At 41.8% G+C, this 12,487-nt stretch overlaps 1 protein-coding gene across 18 annotated transcripts in view; it reads right to left on the bottom strand.

The window, feature by feature from the left end:
- The window catches only part of ABI3BP (ABI family member 3 binding protein), a 283,667-nt gene that overhangs the window by 237,214 nt on the left and 33,966 nt on the right, over window positions 1-12,487 (bottom strand). For all 18 annotated transcript variants that reach the window (XM_090058607.1, XM_090058684.1, XM_090058655.1 and 15 more), the window contains exon 2: window positions 6,669-6,848. In XM_090058607.1, the coding sequence (XP_089914733.1) occupies window positions 6,669-6,848 (180 nt within the window). The remainder of the gene's footprint in view (window positions 1-6,668; window positions 6,849-12,487) is intronic.

Here is a 12,487-nt window from a genome sequence, read left to right as displayed (position 1 = left end):
CTTTGCCTAAATAAAAATTTATCTCAGTCAACTAATTTGGGAGTTTAGTTTTAGTTTATCTTTAAAAACAAAGCAAGACAAAAGAATAAAAACAAATTTGATTTTCATTCCCAAGCCTCTGCATTTGGGCCTCAGCAGGATCAAAATACAGTTAAAAAAAAACCAAACCAAACCAAAACAGAACAAGACCTCTCTTGTAGTATTCCAAAATTGACTAGAAAGAAGCAACAGATTTTTTTTTATGGAAAGTTATTTCTTTGTGTGCCAGTTTAGGAGGCTCAGTACATTTAGAATTCAAAGGAAGCTTAGGTAAGGGACAGTTATTTTATATAATTCAGCAATCTACGTCAGTTCTTCTGCTGGTGTCTTTCAACATAGTACCTGATCACTTTTCAGGGGGCTCTTGTTCCCAGGAACAATCACACATTAGTTCAGAAAGTCTGTTCAGCACTATACAAGGCAAAGAAAAACAGGGACTGAGCCCCAGTAAATCTACAACTTAAAATAGTTGTAGATGCCTCTCCGAAACAAATGTCAAGGCTGTCCTTAGCTAGCTTGTACTCCTCTCTCTGAGTTGTTTCCACATATGCAGCCAAACTTGATGCTCAAGAGGTCATTGCTAGCACGAGCTCATTAAAAGTTCAGGAAATCAAAAGAGCTCTCTGCTTTGTGTATGACCCTCTGCAGAGTTTCTTATTCTTGGATCGCATTACACACAATTTAACTGGAAAAAAGAGAGAAAAAAGCTATTTCAAAGGAAGAATCACTGCTGTGAGCTAATGACTATTTAACTGTGGCACTGTAGGTGCATGATCTCCTGAACCACATCTTGACTGCAAGGGCTAGAAAAGCTAAATTTAAAAGTTACAGTCATATTTATCTTGCTTCAAATAAACATGTGATTTCCCATGCAGGGAGCCAAATTACTGCCTGCCTTACATTGTATGCAGCCGGCTGACTTCAAGTGTCAATGTTAACATAGTTGAACGCATGGGTCAGCAGAAAATCTGATCCCTTACTCTTATCAAAACTGAACAAGAGGGTGGGAACCTTGGACCGTATATGCCTGTGGGCAGGGGAGAAGGGGTGGGGGTGGAAGAGGACCAGTTATTTTATTAGATACTCACAGGAATTATGGATTGTTTACATAGTGAGTTTTACTATTTTTCTACATTAGTGCTTCTGTTTAATTTGTGATATAATTTCCTTATACTCTGACCTCTCAGACTGGGGCCAGGAGGCAATTCTGTAGGCAACATTTTTAAGTTTGTAAAGTTTCCCTAAATGAGCCACCATTGTCAGAAAAATGAATATTACCAATGTATGCAGGTCTGACTAACTGATGCCTCCAGATCTGTGTGGGGACCTGGGTGTCCCTTTCGGCAGAGGCAGCATATCATGTATAATCACCTCATTTATCTTCATTTCAACTCCCTCTAACCTCACTTTTTAATCTTTACTGTGCCTCTACAAACCAGTGCCACAGACGCCTTCAATCACTGAAATCTCCCTTCTGCAACATACTCAAGATGGGAGTTAATTGGTCAGTACTGCAGCTCTCCAGAGTGACATTATAATAATATTGTTTTATCTACACTGTCAGCCTTTGGTTTGTAGAAGCAATTGAAGAACTTGATCAATTTAGGTTTTAAAGCCCTAAACAGCCTGGAACTTGCCAATTTAAGAAACGAATACTTTTCCCACACAACACTATCATGGCTGCATCCTGGGGAGATCCTTAAAGTGAGTCTTGGTCCACTTACATAAGCAATGATAAGTCTTCAATTTTGGGCTTTATGCCCTCCAGCCTCCTCCATAATAGACTATAAACAATTGCAGGGCAATCTGTAAGGTTCATCTGTTTTCCCAGGCATGTGCAGAAGATAGAAGAATAAACTGAATGTACCAGGAGCTCATCAAAAAGAATGCAATACTGTTCTGCTTACATAGTTATTTGGGTTAATGGGAGAATTTGGTAAAGAACTAGCCTGACTTGGAGTATAATACTGTAGAAAGTTTTAAAATGTGTAGGACTCTGGACAGGCATCTTTTTGTTTTTGGAAGCCAAAACAAAAATCAATATATTAAAGATTCTAGGACAAGGTTAAGAGACCTCTAGCACCACTAAAGGAGCAGCAAACAGGATTTGAAGATGCCTCTCAAGTGCTAGATGGAGATTCCTGCACCAGAAGGAAATCCCTTGCCAGTGTAGGCAGCTCTAAACTAATCTGGCTATCTTCCACACACAGAGTTCTGTGCAAGACCCCCAACCAGCCTGCCTATGAACAAGTGCCTGTAGCTGCTGCAACTCCCTAGCAGCTGGCCTCATGGCGCTTGCCGTTCCTTTCATCTCCTCTTCCCTGTTGCCACTCAAGCTGCACTAAGCACGAGCACACAGCTCAGGTTCTACCCTTAACAAAACGTTGTATCTGTACGTGGTACAAACTGAGAAACAATCAGAGCTGGGCTGATTTTGTATCCTGCTATTCCATTGTCATGCAGTGCAGAGGATTTTCTTTCTTCCTTCAAAACAACCCATAAGACAAATAAAATAACTCTTTATCTCGTCAACCCCTAAAACCCTAGAGTTAACACAATTACAGTAAATCTATCATCTTTAATTGCAGAAAATAAATGTTTTGGACATGAAGTGTACACAGTGCCCTTTAGCAAATCCTGCAGCTGGTTTCATTCTCTTTTGTAAGGAAGATGTTTGCTTAGAGTCACAGATGCTACTCTTTATCCTGAAAGCTGTACGGGAATGATTTTCCCATATACTTTAAGGCAGCGTTTCTCAACCCATGGGGTGTGACCCAAAAGTGGGTCGCAAGAATATATGAAAAGGTTGTGAACAAACTTTAAAAGTAGATCAACAAACTTTTAAAAAATGGATTCTCCTTTAAAGGAGAAAAATATTGGAAACTGTAGCATTTCCCTTGCGGACTAGGAAAGTTCCAGTCTGCAAGGGGCTTCTTGGGGCCCTCCCTGGCCCACATCCTCCCCCCACTGCCCCAGACACACAGCCCTGCCCCACACACTGGAGGGCTGGAGCCTTAGGACAGGGGACAGCTGGTCAAGAGTGTGGGGCACTGGATTGGGACTGGCCATCAATGTTTACAAATGGGTCCTGATTGAAAAAAAAGGTTTGAGAACCACTGTTTTAAGCAACAGATCCTATTCCACCCATTAGGATTGCATTTAGACACCTAGGCTAGGGACAGAAGTGACACATAAACTGGTTTAAACCTGTAACAGAACAGAAGCTCAGTGCACATAAACCAGTTTCAAAATGGCTGAAACTGTTTTAAGATAAACCTGGTTGAATGTAGTATCAGACTTAACTGATCTGGGTCAAATTTGTTTATGAAACGTCTGTCCCAGCCGCCTTCCTGATTCAAGTTAAATCACAGTCCCCCAGCATGCTTTGCTGCCCTGGGCTGGGCTGTCTGCTCCAGAGAGCAGGGCTGGCCTCACCCCTCTCCTCCCTAGCTGTCTGACAAGTGGGGGTGGAGAAGGAAGCCTAGCTGAGGATGCAGCTCATTCCAAAGAGTGTGGGGGGAGAAGAAACTGCCCCCCTGACAAACCCCAGCTGGGGTCTGGGGCCAGGGAGGGATGTTAAGCACCCCTTCCCACTCAAATTTACTGCTGGCTGCAACTGTGGGCTACAAATCCCAGAGGCACCTGGAAGCAGGAAGAGGAAGTGATGAGCAACCATGCAGAGTCCTGCTACTGTATTTCTGGACTGCAAATCCCAGAAATCTTGGAGGCAGCCAGAAGAGGAAGTGAACACACAGTCAGAGAGCTGTGCTCTAGCAGGCATGTGGCTGCATTTCCTGAATCAAAGTCTGTTCACTTATGTTTCAATTTAATCTGTGCAATTTAGATTAACCTGCAAAGAACTGATTCAGGCTTTTTGACTGTCTGTACCTAGCCCTATGTCTACCTGAGCCAGTCTCCAAAAAAAAAAAGCAGTACAGTAAAAGTTGGGTGGGTCATGATCCTTACTTCTGCTTCTTAGTGACACATTCTTATGGCTCAGATGAACATATCTTATGAAAGTAAATGCATTGTTTTTTCAGGGACTCAAGCAGGATGGAATAAGATCACACTTAGGTATCCAAGTATGCTCTTGAGGCCTAATTGGTGGAACAGAATCTGCACTTAGCAAATTTCCTTAGCTCAAACACTAAATTGGGGATGACATCAGAAAGAAACTCCAGGAATCTTGATTCCTAGCCAGCCAAAGTCATGTTTTCACTGCAATAGCCCCCAGAGGAACAGGTTCCCTGTCTCTAGGTAGGTTTCCACTACATGCTCGGCACTCTTAGGACGGGATGCTCTCAAGCACAACCTTCCCATTGGCTCCCACTCACACACCATCTTGCCAGTGCTGCTCTCAAGATCTCTGGTGTGCTCAAGAAGAGTTACTATGGGTTCTCCTTTGGGGTCTTCATGTCCACATTTCTGGGTTTGGAATATGCAAATGGGACTGGGTGGACAGGGTATGCTTGAAAGAGGAGTACCACATTCTTGGGTGTCCCTGGTATGTAGTAATAGACATACTCTCTGATATCCAATGGGGCTTTTCCCTTTCCCTTTCTAAACCAGTTTAATTAAGAACTTCTATCTCATCCACCCCTGCACACCTCTCACCAGAGTCTACTATACTCCCTATTATTCAGTTCTTTTTTTTCAGTTCTGCAGTTTTATTACGAAAATGCTGTAAGCAGCCAGAGCATTCTTGGCAGAGGCACTTTACGAGCAAAACTTTTATTATTTCAGCTCAGATGTATCCTTTTACACATAAATATATGGTACAAAGTCCTCCTATGCTAAAAGAATAAGTGGGGGTTGGACAAGAATCTTGATTCACAGATTTTACAGCTAGAAAGGATCATCAAATACAATCAGGTTCAAATCAGGTATTAATATATTTCTGAAAGCTCAAAAAGCCACAAAGTAGTCTTTTACTATTTCCCTAGGCTTCAACAATGTTAAATGACCTAGGATCTTTCATTTCCTAGCCTATCCATGCAGCAAAGCAAGCAATGGAACACTGCAACCTACAATTTCCTTCACTTCCTCATTTTGTGAATCATGTCAGACATCTTTGATCTAGGCTGTTTCCTGAAAAACAAGGACTTCCATTTATCATGCCTGCTGTAGCCCTAAAACTGAACAAAAAGCTAGAACAAATCTTATAGAAAGTCCAAGCAATCTGGTTTTAAACACCTCGAGTGACAGAGAATTTGCCACCAACCTTGATAGGTGTTCCAGTGGCTCACTGTTCTCTCTGAACGCACACTTTAGTTGCCCAGAGTGAACAAACAGTATTGCCATTATCCCAGAATATTTTGAGGTCATGGGACAGTCAGATGGTAAGTATCTTATAAGTACACCCATGTTTTTTGAGGTCTTTCAGCAGCTCTTGAAATAAATAAGAAAGCTGCCATGTTTACATACAATAGTTTATTCTGTGTATGGAGGGCTGTCTGTCTGGTGGGGGAGGAGAATTAAGCATGCAAGAAAGGGATTTTTTAAAATGTATTATATCATGAATTATTACCATTAGTAAATTCAATTTGTAAATACATATTGTCATTGGGTCTTAATACTGCTATGTTATGTGGCTGTCAAAAATAACTTGGTCTTAGCCAAGGTAGAGTTTTACTTTGGGGGACAGCTGGAGCCAGCAGACCAAGAAAAAATGCATTTTAAACATTTTTCATGTTTCAAGGAACCTTTATGTCCCCAAATGCTCAGAAATACAAGCCACACAATTAAAACAACATCAACTTTTAAATGTTAACCCCAAATCCAAATGCCAGGTGCAAATTTTCCTCACTTTGTTTAGACCTCCTTTTCAGACCAGAACATTATGACCCAGAGTCATTATTTTTTGTTATAAATGAGAATCAATTCGACAGTAAGCCAGGAGGAATATTTAATTTCCAAAGGTTTTATTAATGACTGCACTCCTACTAACATGTGCTAGGTCAAATATGCACTGTTATTGTCCATATTTACCTCTTTTTCTGTTTTGGAATTTATTTCCAAATTAAGTAACCAAGTCTCAAGGTAGTGCTGTTTTAACTAATATAAATCTTAATTTTCATATTCCTCCATGAGCTCTCTGTTCCCAGGGTTTGGCTTTCCAGTACTTTCTCAGATGGCAACTTCAAACACCTGCTTTATTTGGTCTTAGCCAAGATCAGTAGTGTTTGCATGGCCTACTTGGTCTGGTGGCTAAGGTGAGTCTAAACACCATCACAGGGTCTTAAAAGCTTGAAACATACCCTACCACTCTACTCAGTCTCTGATTATTGAGACACTATTCCATATCATTTTGTTTGATCCATACCCAGAAAAAATACAAAATGTATTTTATCTTTAAATATAGAAATACATATCAGGCATTAAAAAGATACAAATCAAGTAGCCAGCTAAATGCCAGACTCCCCTCAAATAAAAGGACAATGTCTTCCTCTTGATGGAGCTCCCAACTTCTCCACCTCCTTCCAAAACTCCTCCACCCCCTCCAAAAAAAAAATCTTCAACACACACCACCACCACTACCACCCCTCAAAAAACACCTACAAATACTTATCCTTCCAACTGTATTTCTTTGTGCACTGACAACATTAGTACTCAAAAACAAAGTATCTTACCAACTTCAGTCATGTAGGATTTTCCATCCGCAGGCAAAGGAATATATTGGTTGGAGTAGAAGCTGCTTCCATAACCCACAATGAAACCTTCGAGTTTGGTGTTTGGATTTGGCCGAAGATATTTCATGCAAATGGTGTCACCAGTTGTGTTAATCTGCACTTTCAGGCTTTGTCTCTTAACTGGAGAGAAGCAGGGAAGAAAAAAGAAGAAAGAAAGAAGGGGGAAAAAAAAAGGTGAGGAGTTATCATCTTCCAAATGACTAATTAAAATTAGAACACACAGTGGCTCGATGTGTTAGTAGTGACAATTGCTTTGAAAAGATACCATCATGTTGAAATCTAGTTTATTAAAAAAAATAAGTCTTTTATAACCACAATTTTTCATTGCCTATCTCCTTTCTTGAAGTGGGAAAGATATATAAACAAACAAACAGGGGAAACTATATAGATCACTACATGCTAACTAGTGTCAAAATGCCTAAAGTAAACTGAAAAAGAAGTGAAAGTTATCTTTTCCTTTAAATTATTTCACTTATATTGGGTGCCACTTTACAAGGATAGGTGGCAACATTTCCAACAGAAGTAAATAAGCATGAATTCTGAATTGAGTGTAATCTTTTCATATTGGGCTGTAGTATTAGAAAAGTGTTTCTGGCAGAGAATGAACAACAACCATATCCACTTAAAATTATAGTGGGGGACAGGGTTAAGTAGACAAAATGCAATTTTCTAGTTGAAACAACACCAGAACACCTAGATTAACATATTTACTCTAGCCAAATATACTACAAGACAATACTCTATTTCTGTGCTTTCCAAGGGAACAATACAGATAACAGGAAACATCTTTATATACACTGACTGCAATTTAAATTACATCAGCATCATGACATTGTCATCATGATATGAACTTCATAATAGCACTAGCAGTTTTCACGGCTGTAGTTATAATTGTCACTCTCTTGGTAGTAGGGAATAGAGTTAATATTTCGGCTCTTCATGGGTGGCACGTGATTTTGTTCTTCATTGTTATCTTGGCTATATTTCCAGTAGAATCAACCCCCAAGTGTTCAAAAATGCTGAGTCACAGACCCTCCCAAAGCCATGCGATTGGCTTAAAAAGTAGAGGGATTTATGTCTTTTGGACCTATGGAGTACACTTAAAGCACACTGAGTGCTTTAAAATATGGCTTAAGTGTGCCCCAAAGGTTCAAAAGATATAAAAGCCCTTACTTTTAAGCCAATCTCATGACTTTGGGAGGGATTATGACTAATTCTTTTTGAACACCCTGGGATCCCTGTTCCCACATCTCCACGTGCCACTCCACGGCTGCCAGCAAGCCCCGCATTGAGACACCCTATGCCCCAGCCAGCCTCCCTCCTCTTCCCCCACAGCAGGAGGAGCTGGGCATTCACACTTTGCCCACAGTAGGACCATGTGTCCTGCAGCAAAAGGCACGTGTACGTGTACGGGCATGTGCTGTAGCACAAAGTAGCAGCACAAATTTGTGCTGTTACTTTTTGTGCCACTGAAAGCACATGCCCTTGTTTGTCTGGATGCGACCAGAGTATCAGGTCTCTTGTAACTCTCTTGAGCCCCAGTTCTATGCCCAGTCTCCTTGGATCTGTTTCTTGCTCCTAGATTTGGGGCCTGCCCCCTTGCAAAAGAGACCTGCTGCACCTCAGACATTTTCATCTCCAATGCTCTGAGTATATCAAAGCAAGAAATGATGCATCCCATCACTAAGGCAATATCCATCCAACCCTTTACATTTGGGATGAACTAATAAGTAGGAAATTACACATTTTGAGCTGCCTTGCTCCATATTAACATCACGTACACTAACAGTTAGTGTATCACTATTGAAACAGAGCCTGCCTACCACCAAACAGGGAATAGATCACTCAAGAAATATCCAGTTCATTTCTCTCCCTCCATAGCATTCACTTCTGCCACTGCTGGACACAGAATAGTGGGCTTGATGGACTATTGGTCTGACCCAGTACGGCACTTACTATGTTCTTATGTTCTGACTATCACATGATGGGTGTTGGCTTAAAAACAGTATTTAAAGATTGTTTTTTTGGGAACTGGCCTATAGGTATAGATATATGCATTATAAGGGGTCAAGATGGGCAGCAGGGGTTAATTAGATTTCTAAACAGCTTGGGTGTGACACACAAAGCTTCTCATAGCCTTGGAAGGAGACAAACTGTCTAACACAACAAGGCCAACAAATGGACATGGCCTAAGGATTGAGGGGGGCATGCCATAATACGAGATCACAGAGCAAACGGGTTGTCTACCACAACAAGGACACAAAGCCTGGGAACTGAAGAAGTGTACACCATACTGTCCCATAACATGAGATAAGTGACACTGGCAACAAGGCCTCAGAGAGCAGGGGGACCTCAGTCTCATTTTGGGGGAACAGAATAAATTAGGAGAAAGCCCAGAAGGCTATGTGGACATGAGACCACAGAGAGACAACCAACCAGAGATAGCCACGGATGAAGAGTAATCAAGAGGGAAGGAGAATACAAAAGCAGAGGCTTGAGATTAACAAGGAGTCCCTTCTTGTCCCTCCTCTTCCTCCTTGTCCCTCACCATCCTGCTCCCTGAAAGGGGTCCCTGTTTCTGTCCCCATCCCCATCCACCAGGAAGGGTTCCTGAGGCCACCATGGACCGAGGGCATACCAGCAGCCCATCTCATGCACTCCATTGGAGGGGAAGCCATGGGCCTTGGCATCCCACCTCCAAACTGCTGACATGCTGTGTTGACATCTGATACCAAAGAAAGAAGTGAAGCTAAATGTACCTTGACTCTGATGACAGCTCTAGGATTGGTAGATATACAATTGTTTGATTGTTTGTATTGTTGGGTTTTTTGTTATTACTCTGTATCAGTGAATTCACCTATTATCAACTGGCAGGTGTTGTGGTCGGTCTGAGGGTTCTGCCCACCCAGAACAAAGGTATAAGGGCTGAGTCCCTAAAATCCAGTGTCAACAGTGGGTACATGCTTTATTCTCCTAGAAAATGCTCTTGTTGCATGACTATAAAGCCAATTCCTTGAGGTCAGCCTTTGTGGTAAGTAAGAGAAGTAATAAGATCAATTAGGCTGTTTCTATTCCCAATAAGAAGGGATTTAAAAATATATATATTAGGAACAAAGACACCTAGGTCCTGCATAGAACAAATTATAGTGATCAGAAAAAGCAGAATAACATATAGATATTTCTGATCTGTATTTAGAACAAACCATTAGGATGCCTTCATCCTGTATAATGCTCTTGCATAAATATTAAGTATTATGATTTAACAAGGCTAAAAAGAAAGGCCTACAAAGGATGGAAGACGGGATTTACTTCCAAGCAGGAATATTCTGCACTGGTTTGGTCCTGCAGGGAGCTTGACCAATCTCATTACCTCCTATGACCAGGTGACCTATCATCTGGACAAGGGAGAAGAGATTGTTGTCATATATCTTGACTTCAAAAAAGCCTTCACTCTGGTATCCCATGATCACGTCTTGGCTAAACTGGCCAATTGTGGCCTTGGGCCCACCATGATCTGCTGGCTGGGGAACTGGCTCCCTGGTTGGACCCAGAGGGTTGTAATTGACAGCAGTCAATCGTCATGGTGTCCTGTGACCAGTGGGGTTCCCCAAGGCTCTGTCCTTGGACCCATATTGTTCAACATCTTCATTAATGATGTGGACATTGGAGTCAGGAGCAGACTGGTGAAGTTCGCCGATGACACCAAACTTTGGGGCAAAGCATCCACAGCTGAAGACAGGAGGGCAATCCAGGCTGACCTGGACAGGCTCAGCAAAAGGGCAGATGAGAACCTGATGGTGTTTAACACCGAAAAATGCAAGGTTCTCCACCTTGGGAAGAAAAACCTGCAGCATCCTTACAGGCTCAGCAGTGCTACGCTGGCTAGCACTACGGAAGAAAGAGACTTGGGGGTCATGATTGACCACAAGATGAACATGAGCCTGTATTGTGATGCTGCGGCTAGTAAAGGGACCAAAACGCTGGCTTGCATCCATAGATGCTTCTCAAGCAAATCCCGGGACGGCATTCTCCCCTTGTACTCAGCCTTGGTGAGGCTGCAGCTGGAGTACTGTGTCCAGTTTTGGGCTCCACAATTCAAAAAGGATGTGGAGAAGCTTGAGAGAGTCCAGAGGAGAGCCACACGCATGATCAGAGGTCAGGAAAACAGATCTTACAATGATAGGCTGAGAGACATGGGACTCTTCAACTTGGAAAAGCGCAGGCTCAGGGGTGATCTGATGGCCACCTATAAGTTTATCAGGGGTGACCACCAGGATCTGGGGGAACATCTGTTCACCAGAGCGCCCCAAGGGATGACGAAGTCGAACGGTCACAAACTCCTGCAAGACCGTTTCAGGCTGGACATAAGGAAGAATTTCTTTACTGTCTGAGCCCCCAAGGTCTGGAACAGCCTGTCATCAGAGGTGGTTCAAGCACCTACAATGAACACCTTCAAGAGAAAATTGGATGCTTATCTTGCTGGGATCCTATGACCCCAGCTAACTTGCTGCCCTTCGGGCGGGGGGCTGGACTCAATGATCTTCTGAGGTCCCTTCCAGCCCTAATGTCTATGAAATCTATGAAGTATTCTTATATACCTTTTGTTGCAAATTTGAGCATGTAATACGTTAAGACAATTTCAAGAAAGTGGCAGTCAGTAGATCAGGCAGAAACAATGAATGGTTACCACAACAAAAAATTATTTCAAGAGACAGAGTATTTGACAAGTAGCCAAAGAAGGCTCACTTGACCTAAATGATGCCCAGCTGGCAACACTGCAATGGTTATTATGTTTGAGTCTGTGTTTTGTTTTACTTTTTACAGCACACCCTAATAAAACTGAATGCGATAGCAATGCTATTGACCTTAAGTTAAAATTCATTTAAGAAATTATTCAGTATTCATGAAGATGCTGTAAAGATGTCCATGCCTTTGCAGTTGTAGAGTTCCCACTTTGCATTAAGACCCTCACTAAATATAAGATTCTTGGACCAATAGCTACTTCAGAAATATCATCCCCCCATCTTATTTTCCCATAACAATACCCTGCTGATCTGAAAATATTCACTGTATTAGAAGAGTACTGACAGCCAAAACCAGCATGACAAATAGTGCGTACCATATCTGGACTAAACCTGCATCTTAAGAGAAAATTGTTGCACATGTGATACAGGAAAACATTTTGGGGAGAAAACGCTCTATATGTAAGATAAAGATATTTGGAAGGCCATTCCAGTGAAAACAACTGCACTATAAAGGAGTCAATTAGTGGTAATTCTTTGGAAAGTGCATGCAGCCCAAAACAGTCTGAGGAAACCGCCCAGGAACACCATTAGGTTGACTAGTTGGAAAAAAATAAGCATTTGGAAATCAGCAGCAGAGGCCAAGAGCTACATGAATGCAACTCCCAAAAAACCCTAACTAAACGTTTCATATTTATGCATCTTTCTCTGACCTGGCAAAACTACAACTAAAATAATATTCACTTGGATCCAGACAAATTTGTGGTGAGTCAGGGTGAGGTACAGGAGAAAGAGGGTGCTATTTGATTTGTTTTATCCGTCACTGATCTTAATCAACAGAGTAGGGGGTCTCTTGAAGGCAGGTGAGATCTGGCAGCACCTAACCTCTTGCATTCCTGTGAGAGCTCTCACTACTGTTTGCTATGTAGCTATTTATTTGATTTTTTTCAATCTAAACTTCCATAGTAAGTAGTAAGTCAGACCTCTCCATATTAACGTGAACTCCCAGTCACGAAG

This window comes from Crocodylus siamensis, chromosome 1 (genome assembly GCF_052110815.1).
Source record: "Crocodylus siamensis isolate JL-2025a chromosome 1, ASM5211081v1, whole genome shotgun sequence".
NCBI classification, from domain to species: domain Eukaryota; kingdom Metazoa; phylum Chordata; order Crocodylia; family Crocodylidae; genus Crocodylus; species Crocodylus siamensis.
This window is presented reverse-complemented; position numbering and strand designations above follow the sequence as displayed.